The sequence below is a fragment of the Crinia signifera genome, chromosome 5, assembly GCF_055691185.1.
Source record: "Crinia signifera chromosome 5, ASM5569118v1, whole genome shotgun sequence".
NCBI classification, from domain to species: domain Eukaryota; kingdom Metazoa; phylum Chordata; class Amphibia; order Anura; family Myobatrachidae; genus Crinia; species Crinia signifera.
This window is the reverse complement of record NC_139221.1, coordinates 81,304,274-81,322,590: the sequence shown is the minus strand read 5'-3', so window position 1 is coordinate 81,322,590 and position 18,317 is coordinate 81,304,274. Positions and strand designations below refer to the sequence as shown.

General features: G+C 40.2%; 1 protein-coding gene across 2 annotated transcripts in view; it reads right to left on the bottom strand.

The window, feature by feature from the left end:
* Positions 1-18,317, bottom strand: part of ROCK1 (Rho associated coiled-coil containing protein kinase 1) — a 120,523-nt gene that overhangs the window by 12,470 nt on the left and 89,736 nt on the right. For both annotated transcript variants that reach the window (XR_014474860.1, XM_083187542.1), the window contains exons 16-26: positions 15,220-15,466; positions 12,640-12,746; positions 9,774-9,924; positions 9,137-9,297; positions 7,153-7,337; positions 5,453-5,522; positions 5,021-5,124; positions 4,586-4,751; positions 2,916-3,009; positions 2,174-2,259; positions 1,016-1,204 (exon numbers count right to left, since the gene is read on the bottom strand). Coding sequence is in view for 1 of the 2 variants with exons in the window: in XM_083187542.1 (XP_083043668.1) it covers positions 1,016-1,204; positions 2,174-2,259; positions 2,916-3,009; positions 4,586-4,751; positions 5,021-5,124; positions 5,453-5,522; positions 7,153-7,337; positions 9,137-9,297; positions 9,774-9,924; positions 12,640-12,746; positions 15,220-15,466 (1,560 nt within the window). In the remaining variant the exon portion in view is untranslated. The remainder of the gene's footprint in view (positions 1-1,015; positions 1,205-2,173; positions 2,260-2,915; positions 3,010-4,585; positions 4,752-5,020; positions 5,125-5,452; positions 5,523-7,152; positions 7,338-9,136; positions 9,298-9,773; positions 9,925-12,639; positions 12,747-15,219; positions 15,467-18,317) is intronic.

Below are 18,317 nucleotides of genomic sequence, written 5' to 3'. Positions count from 1 at the left end.
ACATATAATATATCCTCTTCCATTTCTTTCTTCTTTCATACTCCCTCTTAGAGAAAATAAGAAAAATTACGAAAGAAAGAAATAGAAAAAGCCTGCGTCTGGAATTGGACTGAATTAAAGATCATACTACTCCATATCATATTAATAGGTTGTGAGCGCGGTTTGCGACAGGAGAAACCATTTCTTGTATCCATTGTTTATATTGAGGGTTGGGTGACCTTCCTTCTCCTGTTTCTAGTGCTGCTCTTTGTGCGCCAGTGGGATACTGTACCTCTTATCTTTTGTCGGAAACCTCTTTAAGCCCATGGAGACATGCTAGCAGCAGAGAGAGAGAGCAAAAGAGATAGAGAGAGCGCAAGAGAGAGAGACCAATCCCAGCCTTGCAGCTTCCTTCCAGCAGCAGAAACAAATACTTTGCACATGGGCAATGTCAGATTCCCACAGAGTAGTCTCTTGTATATTTAAAATGCCAGGGATGTAAACTTGCAAGGACTGTGATATTGTCCACTGGCACCTCGGGTTACGTTTAGTACATAGTGTGGGGGTAATTTCATTTTTTTTTTTAAGTTTCGTTGCAACACAAACTGTTAATAATCAATAGCAGACCGCAATTTTTAATACATAGGTCCTTCATTTTTCTATCTGACTTTAAAGCCTATTTTGGAGGGTATACTACTATAACAAGAGGATAGATACTATAACAAAGTATGAGGAGCAGAGAACTAAAACATGATAAAACATTTAGTGCTCTTTCTCGTTGAATTGCAAGAAACACTTTTATTGTCTAGCATTATTCAAAAGTTAATGATTGCATTTCATTGGAGTCTATGGGCAAAATCTTATTTTACTTCAGCCAATAGTGCAATATGGCAGCCTCCACTTATGTTGGTGAATGTAATAAAGCAGAAGGCAGTAGGTTCTCTCTGCAGAGCGACACACGCCCATAAATATTAATAACTCTACAGAAATTAAAATGACAATGGTTTCAGAGAATATAGCTCCCCCCGCTGCTTACCATTAGCATATCCTCCATCTCCTTCTGAAACTTGGTGACCATCTGGTTGTATTTCTCCTTCTCCTGGTTAAGGTCTAATTGGAGCTTCCGGTTCTCTTTCTCTTTCTTCCGTAAGTCTTGTGTGTTTGCTTTCTTCCTGTCCAGTTTGAAATCTTTTCGATTCATAATCTCAGCCAGTTTGTTCACAGCCTAGAACAGGATTAGAAAACCTAAGTAACAGCCCGTGATGGCATAAACATTACACTAGCACATAAAGTTTGGCTACTTTTCTGGCTTCCACACATGGGTCCATTTTAAGAATGTGCAGCACTCATTGGTATTAGATTGGTAACAGTCTGGCAATGGTGCTTACATTATGTCCTTGTTTGTCCCGAGTATGTATACATGTCTAAACATGGAGGAATAAGTTAAAACATTAACAAAATGTTTGAATGTTCAAAAATATGCCAGGAAGAACCAAGTAGCAGTTACTATTGAAACAGAATATTAATAGACTAAAGCCCTGTACACACTGTTTGATTTTGACTATTTTTCTATCGATCTTGCTTATAAAGATCTAACAAATCGATTCGAAACGTTTTCAGCCGCATTTGATCCCGATGCGAGGCCAAACAGCATCGAAATCGAATAGAAAAATAGACTGTGCATGCAAGACTATACAGTACCGATCTGTACCATTTAGTTTAAATCAAATGTGTACACTGCACCATGCGATTCAATCCTAATTGAATCAGTATAGTATAGAACAGTGGTTCTCAAACTTGGTCCTCGGGATCCCACACAGTTCACGTTTTCCAGGTCACCCGGCAGGTGCACAGGTGCACTAATTACTGTCTGACACATTTTAAATAATCGACAGTTGGAGCTACTTAGTTCACTTGATTCTGTGAGGAGACCTGCAAATTATGCACTGTATGGGGAACGACTTTCAGAACCTGTGGAATAGGAAATGAATCGCACCATGTATACGGGGGCTTTACTGCTCAAATATTTACATAGAGGTGGATGGATAAATGTTTGAGCTACAAGTTTAAATACTACTTTATCTAGAGGAGGTTGCCAGGAAACTCTGCGAGCTAACAGTACAGTGAAAATCAACAAATGACTAGAACAATCACTGGCATAAAACGCAGATACAATGACATGACCAGCAGTTACCTGAGTTTTCAGCGTTCTTTCAGTGTTTATATTTTTCTCATATAGAATCTTCATGTTGCTAATTTCCTCCTCTTTCAAACTAAATTCTGTAACAGAAAATAAAGAAACTGTATAATACGGACACTTGTTTTTAAGAAATGTAATGATGTTTTCTCACACACACCTGGTAATGGGAAACGTTAGAACTCTCTAATAAGCACCAGTTTATCTAAGAACTCTCAAATCCTGTATAAATGTCACCCAAATATTTATATGTAAACATATACAAAAAAACACTCCTTAAACACTTCAGAAATTGGGCCAGTTATTTTGTTTATAAACACTCTGTTCACTGGCACATGGGAAAATGTGTTACAATAAGGGAAGTGGCTGTAGGACAGGTCCCTGCGACTTGGCTTGAGGCTAGCAACTTTTATTTGCTTGAATGTACATCTGAACAAAACCGCTTAACAAAGCTACAATACGTAATTGGATATACTGCACTACACCTCTGAATCGGGCCCCTGGACAGCTGGTTTGCATAATTATTGTTCAGTGTACGGCAGTTCAATGATTAGTCTTGGTTTCAGAAATGTATTAGTTCATGCCTTCTTTCACTAAATGGCTGCAAATCGTGAAGACATGCTTTTTTTTTTACAATGTTTACAAATGTCACATTTACAGTAGATGAAGAACAGATGAAATATGGACAAGACAACCATGTGTTGCAATCCCGCTATTTACCCTGGTCACAGTAACATACCTTCTTCCAGTGTCTTAACTTTTTCATTCAGCTCTGCATTTTCTTTCGTTAACGAATGGACATTTTTCGTGGATGTGCTATTTGTTTCTTCCAACTGAAATCAAATAATAAAAAAAGGTCTGCAATAAATCTTTAAGTAAGTTCCTTTAAATGATGAAATGCTAAACAAAGCTATAGTGTGAGTAAGTTGGGGGTTGTCCAGATACCCATAGCCTATGTAAAACACAGTAGATGATTGTTCGAACGAGTAAGAGAACAGTAACAACAGAATGTGTCAGGTACATCAGCACCAGCCAATCCAGAAGCTCAAGGTAAGTAATCATGGCAAAAATGCTAAACGTTCTGAGAATGTTACAGCATCCAAAACAAAGAAATGTGGTTAAATTCCACAGACGCAAGAACCTCTATAAAAACAAATGAACATAATAGAAAAACCCATCCCACACTCATAAATTAATTGTTAATTTTCTAAGTAAAACAGCCCTGATGAACTAGGAGACAATTTAGGGAAATGGAGGCTGAAGTCTTGCAGTTTTCATAAATGAAATTTACAAAAAAAATAAATAAATACACAATTGACAGACTACTTTAAACACAAAGAAGACACGGACTAACAAATGGAAGTATCCATCTTGGGGATTCCTAAATTGGCCACAACCAAACTACTAAGAGGATAGATATATGCTACAGGATACTGGAAATTGTAAATCAGGCATAGCCTAAGCTTCAGAATGCAGGTCCCACAAATAACCAACTGAACAGATAAAAACAACGGGGTTTTTTTCTATCAAAATAGTGAAGTCCTGAAAATCTCCAATTCCTTGTGGTTTCTGATTTCTTATACAATCCAATATATAGTCCTCCAGGATAGCAAATTAAGTGGAACTCTTCCTGTGAGGTGGGAAAATGCTAAAGCTTCCTCCTCTGTTGTCAAGAGGTGACTACAGTCATAGTCCTTTCTCTGGAAAAAGGACAGTTGAACTAGACCCATGGCCAAGCTGGTACAGAAGATGACCCAATAGGCTGGTCAGAGACTCCAGGGTGAGCAATGCTACATCCTACAGGGTCTTGGTTACAATTGGCTTTGTCTTCTCAGTGGGCTTAGCAAAAAAAAAAAAAGCTACAAAACAGATGATGTTCTAAATGTATGGTGCCAGCATATAACCCATCACAGCAGGTTTAGAGCTTTTCAAAGAACAAGGAGGACCCCCACCCTTTTATACACAAATAAAGGACAGTCAATATGTACAAACTCAATTCAGAATATACCAGGGTGGTTAAATAAAGTAACAAGACCTATTGTGTATAATGTTCTCTATTGCATCATAATTTCCCACCAGGCCAAAGCAGGCCGACTACTGCTTTACTGTCATGGCCTTATTTCAGATATACTGCCCCAACATCAGGGCTGGCGGAAAGATGGTCAAACATTGAGGTGCATAGTCTGCCTTTGATAACGGTAGGGCAGACATTAAACAGGAGTAGCGATTTGGCTGACTAAACATGGCCACCATAGATGACAATCATCCACAACTGTTTCTGTGACATGACGTTATTGCCTTACACCTTTACAGGTTGGCAATATAGGTCAGCTGCTGGTGAGGTTACTTTACTTATTGAACCACCCGTGTGTAATAGTCCGAAAACAGGATCCGTTCAGAACATTTTACCTTGCGGATAGCATGGTCTTTCTCTGTAACATCTTGCCTGCTCCTTGTAGAGAGTTTCTTGTTCTCTTGGGATAGCTCAAAACATTGCTCTTCCAGCAGGGCTCTGGCAAGCTGCTCTGATTCTGCTTTGGTTACAGCCAGATCCAATTGTGCAGCAAGAGTCTCTCTATAGAATCAGGGGCATTGCTTATTTATTGCAGAAAAAGTATTTTCAATTAAATTAAAAACAGAAGTGTGCATAACATCTACTCAGTACAAAGACAAATATAGATTTCTCTACAACTGATCTCAGAAGGATTATGCCCTCACTTTAAATTAAACGACTCATACTGACTAAGGTTGTGAATATTGAACCGCCTATAAAATATGTCCACTGTAGCATTGTTCTCTTACAACAATATATAGTATTTGCATTACATATAAATGGAAACATACTTCTCATTGTGAAGTTCATGTAATTTCTTATCCAAGTCTTGGCTGAGCTTCGTCTTCTCCTCAACTTCCTCTTTAAGTTCCTTAACCTGAGTTTTGTACAGCGTCTGAAAGATTGTAGCGAAGAGTGTTTTACTAGAACAACTAGCACTGCCTACTATAAAACTTAAATGAAACTTTTTGTACCTGCATGGATATTAAGTTTTCCAATAAAAACCAATGACAGCAGGAAGACATGGGGCTCAGGAAACGCATTTAAATGGAAATTTATCAAAACTCGGGGATAAAATGGAGAGACTTAAAGTATTAAATCATAAGCCTCGGCCGGTCTTTTTTACAGGCTGTATTTAAATAATTATAGAAATGGATTGGTTGGTACTTTTTCCACTTTTGACAGTAGGGAAACTGTCCGGCACCCATTTACAAATCACTTACTGAAAAATACTGCTCCGCTTCAAGTTGATCCTGTAGTTCCCTCATTTGACCTTCATTTCCTCTGTATTGTCTGACCAAAAATAAAATAAAAAAAAACATTCATGAAAAACGCCTACGGAAAATTTAATAATCTATAAGACGCAGGCATTCAGTTGGTTTCTCAAAATCATTAAGAAAAAATAAATGAAAAAAAAAAAAAATATATATATATATATATATATATATATATATACACGAGGGTGGATCTATAAAGTACCTGTGTTTGAATACAGGTGGCGTTGCTGAGGACAGTTGGTATTACTATTGTGTACTACCATCTTTCATACAACGCTATTCCAAATTCCAGATTGATTCATAGGTTAGTATTTTTTTCCACCACAACAATGCACCAGCTCCCTCATCCGGAATTGTTGCAGCCGAACTGCATGAATTGTGCTATGAATTGTGCTATGAATTGTTGCCGCATCCACCATACTCGCCCAACTTGGCTCCCTGCAACTTCTTTCTGTTCCCTAACATGGAAACATTGCTCGCGAGAAAAAAGTTATAGTGCAATTCATTCAATTTGTCCGCAACCATTTCGAATGAGGGAACTGGTGCATTGTCGTGGTGGGAAAATAAAACAGCCTATATAAACACATTATATTCTAGTATTTGGCAAATGAAGGTGAATTCAATATATTAGTTCAAACAATGTCTCACAATTAAAGAGTCATTAAAAAGCATCAACTCTCTGCATGCAGCGGAGGCTACCACAGACAATTAGTCTAAGTACACTGGAAACTAGCAACTAGAAAACATACATAATGCATAAGCTACTGGTACTCCAAATCGTTCTGAATATTAACACGTCTAAGTGTCAGATTACTTCACTATTACTACATCTAGGGCTTATCTTCAGCAATTCAATATATTTCTCTACTAAAAATACATAGAAGATACAATAAACACAGTACAGAAGGTCACAATGACTGGCTAGAGAAGTAATAAAGATTGAACATTTTATTGTTGACCTCAGTTGGCTCAAATGTAATTATTAATTCAAGCTACAGTTGGGTGCGTAACATATTAAAATAATTGAAAAATAACATTTGATATGTATTGGACAATGAAACAGAGGTTAAGAAGATTGAAAATAGAAAAAAAAAAAAGAATATAAAATACTGACATACTTTTAAGCATTATTCCTAGGACGTTTGTAGAGCATAAATACGTGCAGTCATTGGCAACAATGCCAGTTAGCAAATAAAGTACCTTTACTAGAATAATGGCTCTATTAAAAAAAAAAAAAACACTAGTCGTAATACCTAATAACCATAGAAAGTGTAAGATCTATATCAAAGAACAGTATTTCTCTCACTGTAAAGGTGCCCATACACATTACAATTATTGCATACAATATTGTATACAATATCGCATCTCATCGCATCTCGGTTTTGCGATGAGATCTAGTACAAAAAGTATGTGCTGCACATATTTTTTGTACTAGATCTCATCGCAAAACCAAAAATAGATGAGATGCGATATTGTATACAATATTGTATGCAATAATTGTAACATGTAGGGGCACCTTAACACACTTTAAGGTATCTTACATGTTCACATTCTGTTATTTACCAAGATCACCTACAGTAGATAAGGCTTGATTTACTTATTACAGTGCAGGCACTATTACAGTGATAGACACAAAACATACATACTTTGTTAACTGAACCAGCTCAAACTCCAACAACCTCTTGGCTTCCAACAACGTATTTATTTCCTGCTTTAACTGTTTCTCAGATCCTTTTAAATTATCGGATTCAAATGCTTTTGCATTGAGGTCATTCTGTATGGTTATCCTTTTCTTTGTCTCTTGCTCTAGTTGCAGTGTCAGCTGTTTCACCTGAAGAGAACAAACCTTTAATTAGGGGGTGGTATCCTATTCGGTCTGCTAAAAGATCGGGAATGAAAAATGGTAGTTTTTAACTATTTTTCACCAATATGATTAACAGGGTATCCAATCCTCCCATAAAAAATAAAAAATCCTTTTTTTATGTGGAAATAAGCAGGTTCAATAAACCTGTGTGTTTTCGTCACCACGGCTCTCAAAAGCTGGCACTAATTATGGATTTTAGTGCCCGGCCCGGTGCCCGAGGCAGGTGACACGAAATCCTTGATTTTGTCGTTTTATAGGGGCTAATAGGTTTTTTCCAAAACTCATTATTTCAAGACTTCAAGCAACAAACTGAAACATGTGAAGCTTGCCCATATTGTTATGTAATGACACACAAAAGTAGCTGCAAGTTAGTAGAGGGAAAAAAGGGTTGGTTTTTTGTCACATGTTATTCTTATTAATTTCTTATATAGGGTTTGTGCATTAACAGTAAACAGTTATAGAATATCAAGTAATCTGAGTGATACCATCATTTGCTTTCAGAATAAATGTAATTATTGGAGCAACTGGTCAACAAGATATTTAAAATATAGCACAGACCTGCTGGCTTATGCTATCTCCAAAGTACCCCATAGCAATGCTAGATTTGCTAGCAGTATAGCCTATGCTGGTTTTGCCTTTTATTATAACTGGCGCTTTAAATATATGTGCATTATCATCTGACATCCCACACCTCAGACAAACTCAGACCCTTTTACATATAACCCCTGGTGATTGAGGGAGAAATTATATAAGCATTCACTATCATGTCCCTAAAGCTATTCTAGGACTTTCCTAGCAATGTACCTCCTCCCACTCCTACCTCCAAGATTTTTCACGTGCTGCTGCCTTACTCTGAAATTCTCTACCTCTCCCCTCAGACTCTCCACTTCTATACAGAACTTCAAATGGGCTCTTAAGACCCACTTCACCAAACTGTCCTCCTAACCTTCCGTTTCTCGCCCTGTCTACCCCCTCCTGTGTCACCCCTGTCTGTCTGTCCCTCCTCTTTAGAATGTAAGCTCCTACGTGCAGGGACCTCTTACCTCATGTGCTTATCCTTTCTTACTTCAGCAGTCTTTGACTGCACCAAAGCACGCTGTTTGCTGCCACCTGGATACTGATGTTGCAGTAACGGGCTGTTGTTCCTATAGTCATTTACCCTGTACATGTCCTGCATTGTCTTCAATGGTAAATCACTGTTTTCATTATGTGTACTATGTTATTGGGTGCTACGGAACCCTTGTGGCGCCATATAAATAAGTACAATAATAATAATAATAATAATAATAATGTAGTATCAGATTAGTACATTAAAGAGCTGTGCCAGATAAAAATTATATATATCAAGTGGCATCCAAATGTGGCTATTCTTGTATCAAGGGAAATAATATTTTGGAGCAATCCACAGCCAATGCATATACTACTTTCCTTACATGTTATTATAGCTGTGTTCTGGTGCTGCACTTTGTGTGAGGTAAGCTGCCCATAGACGGTCCGTTCCCTAACCGTCCGTTCTGTACTATGAGATGCGTGCTCCCGCGCATCTCATAGTACGGTACAAAAAGTATGTGCTGAACATACTTTTTGTACTAGCTGTTCATCACATCGCATTGCATGCACACTGCATGCACAAGGCATGCAGTGCGATGCGATGTGTACTATTTAAGTCCCGAACGGATCCGTTAAACGGACCGTGTATGGGCAGCTGTAGTACTTACGATTCATCAGACAAGGCAGTGCTTTACCAATCTTCCACTACCACATACCTCTTCTTCCAGCCTCTCCTTTTGTTGGACGAGGTGGTCTATTTTCTGGTGTGACTGTTTGAGGTCAAAATCCAGCATTGAGCACTGCTTCTCTATCTCCACTCTCCGGTTCTCGGCTTTCTCCTTCGCAGCCCTTTCAGCCTTCACTTTCATTTCCATCTCTAAAATGGGGCACAAATATGACTTGGATTAGATTTTTGGGAACTATAGCACTACCAAGAATAAACAATGTACTTACTCTGTACTGGGTAGGAGCATTGTTAGGAGTCCAACCAGGGGGACTATCTCTGTGTAGAACCTGAGTGGGTTTTGTATGGGTGCTTTGGTTTACTCCCGCAATGTAAAAAGTATACTGGTAGGTTACATGACCTCTGACAATATGAACATGTGTGTGCGTGTACATGGTAATAGGAAATATAGACTGCAAGCAGCACCAGGGAAGGGACTGATGAGAATGACTAAATATTCCCTCTAAAGATCTACATAACATTTATGCACTACATAAAAATTTCAACAAATTTGGCAGAAAAATGATTAATAATGTGGGAAGTACACCCTCAATGACCGCAGTAATGAACACTCTGTTGTTATAGGTCTTTTAGTGGTCAATAATACATGAAACAAAAGCAAAACTCACCACACATTGCCACTGACTTCTCCTCTTCAAACGACTGGTGCCTGTCACTCAGTCTTGCTTTTGTCACCTTATGTTCATTCACTTCCTGATCCAACCGCTGTTGCAATGTTTTCAGTTGGTAGTTCAACTCAATCTCCAAATTATTTTTTTCCTGTTTAAAAATACATTTATTACTACTTAACATATCTAGACATCACATAAATTATTGGAATACCTTATTATATAAATGCAGCTAAACACTAATGGTATTAATTTGACAAATTAAATGAACAGCATAATACATGTGTGCCGGACGACTCTCCGACAGTTGGTGCCCGCAAGGGGCTTTGTTGCGCTCCGCCCCCTGTGCAGTTGGGATTCCGATGTCGGGGCTAATGACTGTCGGAATGCCGACTGTCGGTGTGTTATACCACACCCTAATACATACGAACAAGATAACAAATTGGAGGATGCAAATCACCATGAAAACCTGTTTACAAGGGTTAACACCGCTAAATGCAAGTTAATGCAGCCAGGCACAAATGTCTTGCTATGCAATTAGCCATGCAAATTAAGCAACGTAAAAGCTCCATAGAGTTTACTGCAACTGCAGGCAAAAATGTTGTGAAAATTCCTATTTCAATGTATTAGTGTGATTAAATTAAATAGGCACTAAAAGGCTTTTTAATTAGCTTAACTTGGCCAAAAGTTACATGTCACTTTTTAGTGAAAATAGAAGTAATGGACGTGTGTGTGTGTGTGTGTGTATATATCATGGGGGGTTGTATGGATGGGAGAGATGTTTTTAAGTATGCAGGTAGAAGTTATTGGTGTTTAATACTTTTTTTAAAGTGGCAAAAAATGACAGAAAAAAACCTACTTCCAGGCATTCTTACACACCCCAAATTATTATGCAGTGTTAAACAAAGATTTTACTGCAGCTAATCGCACCACTACTGTGAAACAGTGAGTCTTAATAACCTTTCTAGAGAGGTGGAGAGTCAAAAGGGAGAAGGAAAGATATTCAGAGATCAGGAGAATCAAGGGCAAAACCTTGGAGGTGGGAATAAGTGATCAGTTGGCAGTAAAGGCCACATTCATATTTTGAGCAAAGAGGGTGGTTGGGAGGGTAAAGGGACATATGGTCAGAGATTTCAATGGGAAAGGAATGGGCGAGGGCTTTGAAAGTGTGTGAGCAGCTGGAATTGAGTTCTAAAGAGTCAGCATACAGCTTGATTAATACATTTGGAAAGGCAGATTAGTACATTAGGAGAGGAAGATGAACAAACAGATGGGAGTGTAGAGACAGTAGTCAGGGAGGCCAGATAGAAGGTGGTTACAGTAGTATCTGGAGATAACCAGTGAGTGAATGAGGGTCTTCGTAGCACCCATGGTGAGAAATATTTTGGAGATGGAAATTCCAAGATTGAGGAAGGTAATGAAAATTCATATGAACAGTGCAGCTGTGTCTTATGCTTCTAAAGAGCGTTAACACTGCGACAGTCGGAGAGACCAACAAAAAAACGGTAGCTGGCTGGACACTGCACTTAACTTATACATTGGAAAAGGGTCGTCATATAGTATAAATGACTAGAGTAGGTAACCACACAGATTTACAAACCTAGAATGGAGAGGAAGGCTTGGGAGGAGATTTGGACTTCTGTATGCCACACTTAGTTTGCCTTCTAACAATGCTTAATAAATGTAATAGCTACAATAAAATGCTGAAAAGATATAAAGTTGTGCAAAGAAATCCACAACTGCACCTACAACAATTGTCTGTATGATCTATGAACCAGCCTATATAAAGTGGGGTAAATGAGAGATTCAGACATTTTTAGCAGGTTTTTGAAAAAAGAATAATAGGCACTGGAATCTTGTTTGTCCAAAGTTTCCTAGGTCCTCATAGTGCGGGTCAATCCAATCGTGAGAAGCTACCGTGGCATTTCACATATATGAAGTAAGAGAAGAAATAGAAGAAAGAGGGGCAATGATTGGGATGTACCAAAGCAATATAATATGAAGGGGTGTCCCAATAATGAATAGCGTACCCTCACTCACAGTGTGATGAGTGCACAAACACATCAAGGTATCACCGGGATCACCAGCAGTGTGAGGTGACTTAAAGCAAAAATAAAAACAAGGCAGTTCGTATCGTACTCGCACGTATTCAAGGTAGATATCTCCTATAAAGGTATCGTACTCCCGTAGGTTGGGCTTGACCAGTAGGTAGATTTGACCAGTACCCAAGCAAAACAAGGGAGAAAATAATTTCTCAATATAAACACCTATTAAAAAGGAATGTGCATAAAAAAGCTTGTGACATGAAAAAATTGCAATACTTTAAAAGCGGTGTATGGCCACTAACCGCTAGCCAGGTGTTCGCAATCAGTAGTAACAGGTAGCACAGTCCCCCTCTACCTAGAAGAGATCTACCTTGAATACGAGTATGGTACGAACCAACTTGTTTTTTTTTCCCCGTCAGTCACCTCCCACTGCTGGTGACCCCGACCGGTTAAAGATACCTTGATGTGCTTGCGCACTCGTCACACTGTGTAAGTGAGGGTATGCTATTCATTATTGGGACACCCCATAACATTGGAAACACCCATTCATATTAAATTGCTTTTGTACATCCCAATCATTTATAAATTGCCACGGTAGCTTCCCATGATTGGATTGAACTGCACTGTGACTACCTAGGGAACTTTGGACAAACAAGATTCCAGTGCTTATACACATATTGTTCCATTTCGCCATTTGACTTTACGAGGACTTTGTGGTGGTCCTCATTTCTATTGAGGCAGCAGGAATCATATCCACACCTTTGGACTATTTCTCCTTTCACTGCCTGGTATTCATTTTGGCAAGTTTATGTACCACCTACTTTTTCAGAATGGTTTAGGAGATCCAATGTCTCTTTCCTGTCCAATTCCGCCTTTTCAAGATTGTGTTTGAGATGTTTCAACTCTTCTTGCAACAATGTCATTCGAGCTATTTCATAAGAACAAAGTATAAAAATACATAACTGTGAGGCAGTGAAGCAGCTTATTTGGAAAATAAAACATTTGATACTGTCAGTAGAGTGCACATTACATTAGGTTGACATGCTATTGCAACCATGCCAGTAAAGACATTGTTAACATAAAAGATCAAAACCTGTCCATCACTCTCAATTATTTAACATTACTAAAAGATCAGAGGTGCCCACTTATTTATGAGCTCAGATCCGCTTTGGCAGCCATTTGCTTGCAATCACATAGCTTTGTTTATGTACAAAGGTTGCTATAGTAACACATTTATCCAGAAAATGAGGAACACAAGCACAAAGGGCCTATCTGCTACAATATATGCACAAAAAGCGAAACATCAGACAGCATTTGATAGTAAGTTTATAAATAAGGATTAACATGTCCGATATCGTACATAAAGATTGCCTTTCATTTGTAGGTGCAGATCATTTTGGCTACAGAACCCCTATTTAGCACTTACCTTCATTGCAACAACTTGCACAACTTTGCATTAACTGGCCAAAAATAAATATGATGTCAAAAGTGGGAGATATTAGATACTGTGTTAATAATAATTCTGACTGACAATCTGACTAAGGGGGGTATTCAATCTTTGCAGCTATTTCAACCAGAGGAATTAGCGGCCAGCGCCTATGAAATGCCGCCGTTACCAACAGCATTGAAGGCAGATTCTGACAGATTCAGAGCATTTTTGACACTTGAGAGGCGGAACATTGAATGCCGCCTGTTGTGCGGAGCAGAAACGGTCCAGGATTCCAAATGTCGGGACGTTCCGACAGTAGGAATCCCGGAGTGAATTCCACCTAAAAGCCGAGAAATCAATATAACAAAATCCTTCCGATTCCAAACATTTTGGGGTTCTCACCAATTTTATTTTTGACACTTACAAAAGATCTGTCCATGCAAACGATAAGGGTAAGCTGGGAAAGGTAAAGCAATTCTATTCTCAAAGAGCTCTGCATACTTTTGGCCGAGTTTATAATGTCAAACATTGTTTACAAAATAATTATCAAATAATGACAGTTTTAAGGAGTATATCTGCACACATTAAGAGCAACAAATGAAAACAATATATAATAACTATCAGAATTCAGTGCGGACAACCAACATATACATAGTATAGCTTCTCTAAGTCAAACTGAAGATGCTAAGTAGAAGAATACAAATCCATCAAAAGTAATGATGTAATCCATAGGACACTTAGAGGCCCATTTATCACTTAATATTTGCAGCTAAATCCCCCAAAACACCCATTTTTGGGGGTTAGCCACAAACATTAAGTATCGCCTGAAGGTTTCAGGAGGGATCGGCCGCATACTTCATAGGTTACTATGGGGGGATGCAACCTGCCCGATGTATCAACATTGGGCCGCATCGCTTTGGGATCTGGGCTACCGCCATTCTGAGATGGCGAAAGCCCATTGTAGCCTATGGGCTACAAACCACACTGACCACGCATGCACAGACCCCTCCTTCAGCCGGTTGAGCGATTTGCAGGGACGGGCTCCTTTGAAAGCCCTGTCCCTGCATGTGCAGGATGATACATCCCCACCATAGGATCGCATATTAGCAACAGTTGCCTCATTGTCACACAGTTCTCAAACAAAGGGCAAAATGTAATAGGGTATAAGAATCAGAAAGTGAGAGATTTTGACAGAGTTTTTGTATATTTTTTAAAGCGGCAATCATCTGCACTGAAAAAGCAAGATGATTTTGCCATGTAAATGATTGCCGCTTTAAAAAGATGGGAAAACATTCCCCAAAATCTCTCACTTTCTGATTCCATCACCCAATTACATTTGGCCCAAATGGCCTAATTCAGACCTGATCACAAAGTACAGTTTTTCGTAAATGGTCAAAACCATGCTGCACCGCAGGAGGGGCGGATGTTACATGTGCATCTGCAGGTTAAATACTGGCTGCTTTATATTTACACTGCAATTTAGATTTCAGTTTGAACACACCCCACCCAAACCCAAATCTCTCTACACATGCTAGACTTGCCCCAACTGCAGTGCACATGGTTTTTGTCCATTTGACAAAAAAGGTGCTTCGAGACCAGGTCTGAATTAGGCCCTGAGGCATCCAACCATAGACTGCCACGCTGCATTTTATTCTGGCTTCCTCTACCTCACTCAGGGGGAGATGTATCCCTTGGGCAGGGATAAAGAAGAGAAGTTGCCTAAAGCAATCAACAAGTTTCCAACTTTCATTTCATAGACTCTGCTGGATAAATGACCGTCAGCAACAAATTGGTTACTTTAATGCAACTTATCTACTTTATCACTCTCCAAGGCTTGATACATCTTCACCTAAATGAGATTGTACACTGGACACTGCTTATATATCTGTATACGGACCTCTCGATCCCATTTCATGTATTCATGTGCCTTTTACATACAATTTTGCATTTTTTTGTACTTTTGTCGGTTTACCTTGTAAGTCCCCAATCATTTCGGATCCTTGGCTCCTATCCCTCCGCTCTGAATCCAACGCTGCCTGTAGCTGGAAGAAATCTTTTTCCACCTGTAACTTTGAACTTTCCAATAACCGACTCCTATCCTGCAATTCCCGATTCAGTGCTTCTAACTGAGCAATAGTCTTGCTCGTCTCACTTTGACTTTTCCTTAGCCTTGCTGCGGTGTCTGACTCTGCCCTTAAGAAATCGTTGGCTTCTTCCAACTGGAAAAGTGAAAACCACACAAAATTATTTGTATTTTACCATCATCAAATAATTCCAATACACAGCTTTGCCTATGCACAGGTCATGATGAGAAAGGGGGGAGAGACAAACAGTCAAACCCCATTACAGCAATTCCTGCAAGTCTTGCAGGGGACACAAATATTAGGTTACCATATATACTCCAGTATAAGCCTACTTTTTCAGAACATTTTTTATGCTGAAAAAGCCCCCCTAGGCTTATACTCAAGTGAGGGTCCCACTTGAGTCAATAAGTTTTCCCAGTTTTTTTGTTGTAAAATTAGGTGCCTCGGCTTATATTCGGATCGGCTTATACTCGGGTGTATACGGTAAACTCATTTCCATTACATTTCCTGATGCCCGAACCACCCTTCAAGTAGCAAAGCAAAGACTATAGGACCACAGTAGCAACTGTAGTTGTCAAAAGACCCATGTTACTGGTTGAGATAGTCTGTGTTTTGCTACAAGCACTGGGGCACGTAATTAAATTGAACCCACACCTTCACGGAATACACCCAGTCATGTTCCATTATTTTCAAATTCCTTGATAGAGAAAATCAGCTATTCCTGTGTATTGGCTTAAATATAACTGATTAAGTATCACCTGTGCATCTGGCTCATTAAAAGTAAAATAGGTACTTGTTTCCTAGAACGGCCTCAATCTTGTCCATCGTGTACCTTAAAGTTAAGGTACACAATGGACCCGATTTCCTTTGAAATAAGGTCCATTTTGCCGGCAAAGGCAAAATCGGGAGCATCGCGTCGGTCGCGTGCATTAACATGTCCCGCTGTTAAATATTTTTAACATTGAAATCGGGAGCATCGCGTCGGTCTTGTGCCATTATAATGGCACAAGATGAGATGGACTTGATTAAGTCCATTTTACATAGCAAACAATGTGAAATGGGCCAATATGACCCATTTCACATGGCCCCGTCATGGTTAAAAAGTAACGCAACCCCATCGTGAGCATCACCCCACGATTGACGCCAACCCGAAGTGTGGCGAGTGCAGCGAGCCCACGAGGGGCGGCGGTGCGCGTCCTCTGACCTTTTCATACCCCTACTATCCACGTCGGCGTGGAGCTGAGAATATAAAGTGTGGCGAGCGCAGCGAGCCACCGAGCCCGAAGCGTGGCGAGCCCCGCGAGGGGACCCGTATACCTTTGAAGTTATACGCCTGCGCTCGCCACGCTTCGGGCTCGGTGGCTCGCCACACTTTATATTCTCAACTCCACGCCGATGTGGATAGTAGGGGTATGAAAAGGCCGGTGGATGCGCACCGCCACTGCTCGCCACGCTTCGGGTTGGCGTCAATCGTGGGGTGCCGTTGAGGGTGTAAAATTGGTGGTCTGGGGACTACTTTACATTGAATCCAATGTAAAATAAGGTCCCAGGGGCCCTATTCACATTTGATTCAATGTAAAAATCGTGTCGGTCGCATCGCATGCGATTCGGTCGCATGCGATGCGACCGACGCGATTTTTCCGACACGATCACCCCGATACAAATCGGTGTGGCTGTGCTAGGAAACAAGTACCGTAAAATATTTTAAAATGTATATAAAAGTTGTTGTAGTTATTACATTGCAAGCGAACATCCTGAGCCTATAATGATGTATGAGAATAGCTGCCTGTAGGAGACACATATGAATGACCACTGGCATCCCCACTGCCGGTGAGAACACAGACTCCAGGATCCCAATAGAGGGAATTACCCCCGCCACAACCTAACCGTAAACACCTCCCAACCAATCCCCTGCAAGGGCTTAACCCAAACCTCCTCTACCCTGCAGCCTAACCCTAAATATTACCTTGGCACTTAACCCAACCTCCAACCTTCGGCTTAACGCTACTGTTCCCTGCATAATTACATTTGTGATATTGGCAGTCGGAATCCCAGCGCCCAGGAATGTAAAGTGCAATTAGGATGCCAGAATCCCGAATGTCGGTATTACGAATGTACGTATGCCGTAGCTTTAGGCCGGAAGGGTAGTTGGGATGCCGGCGTCTAGTGTTCACACAAGGATTTTTTCTTTTCTAGCCCTACCCAAATTTTAAAGGGCACAATGTGCCCTGCCCCTCTAACAGTACCCTGCTAGTACAGCCTGCCTTGTCCATCCCTGTCGGGACTAAGCGCCTCTGTGTAGATGCCCAGCACTAACCCCTGCAGATGCCGGGCGCTCCCTCGCAGTGACTTTAGCGCATCCAGCCCAGCGGTGACTTCGAAGAACCCAGCCGCTCCCCTCAGGATGCCTGCGAACCTCAGCGTCATGCCGTCCCCTGATTATAAAAGCATCACTAGGCGTCGATACTTTCACTGCAAGCATCCTGTCCATTAGGATGCTGAACGCATCCCGTGTGTATATACAAACCTTGATTCAGGGTTATGCGCTACACACAGGCAGATGCGTCTTCACACCCAGCTGCTGTGTGAAAATATCCAAATGTCCCAGACAGGTGCCATTGCTAATTTTAGCAATTGTTTTTAAAGATGTGGTGTTAATTGCAGATGTGTAGACAATCCTATAGTCACGTAGATTGGTGCACAATATCAGATGCCGGTGCACTGTTCTCTGTATGCAGGATAACAGTCGCAGCCTGAGACACGCATTGAAAACTTATGAAACAGGCCTGTGTTACCTCCCATCAGACTGTCCCAGTCACTTTGCAAATAAATCCTCAATGCAAGAGATATAACTAAAGAACCTTTGCACATCAGGTGTATGACTTAAAAACATATGCAGATTACGTGCAGATTACGGATAACCCCTAATTCTGAATCAGACCCGTAGAAAACCCCAATAAATTGGAAGATTTATAGCAGTCAAGGA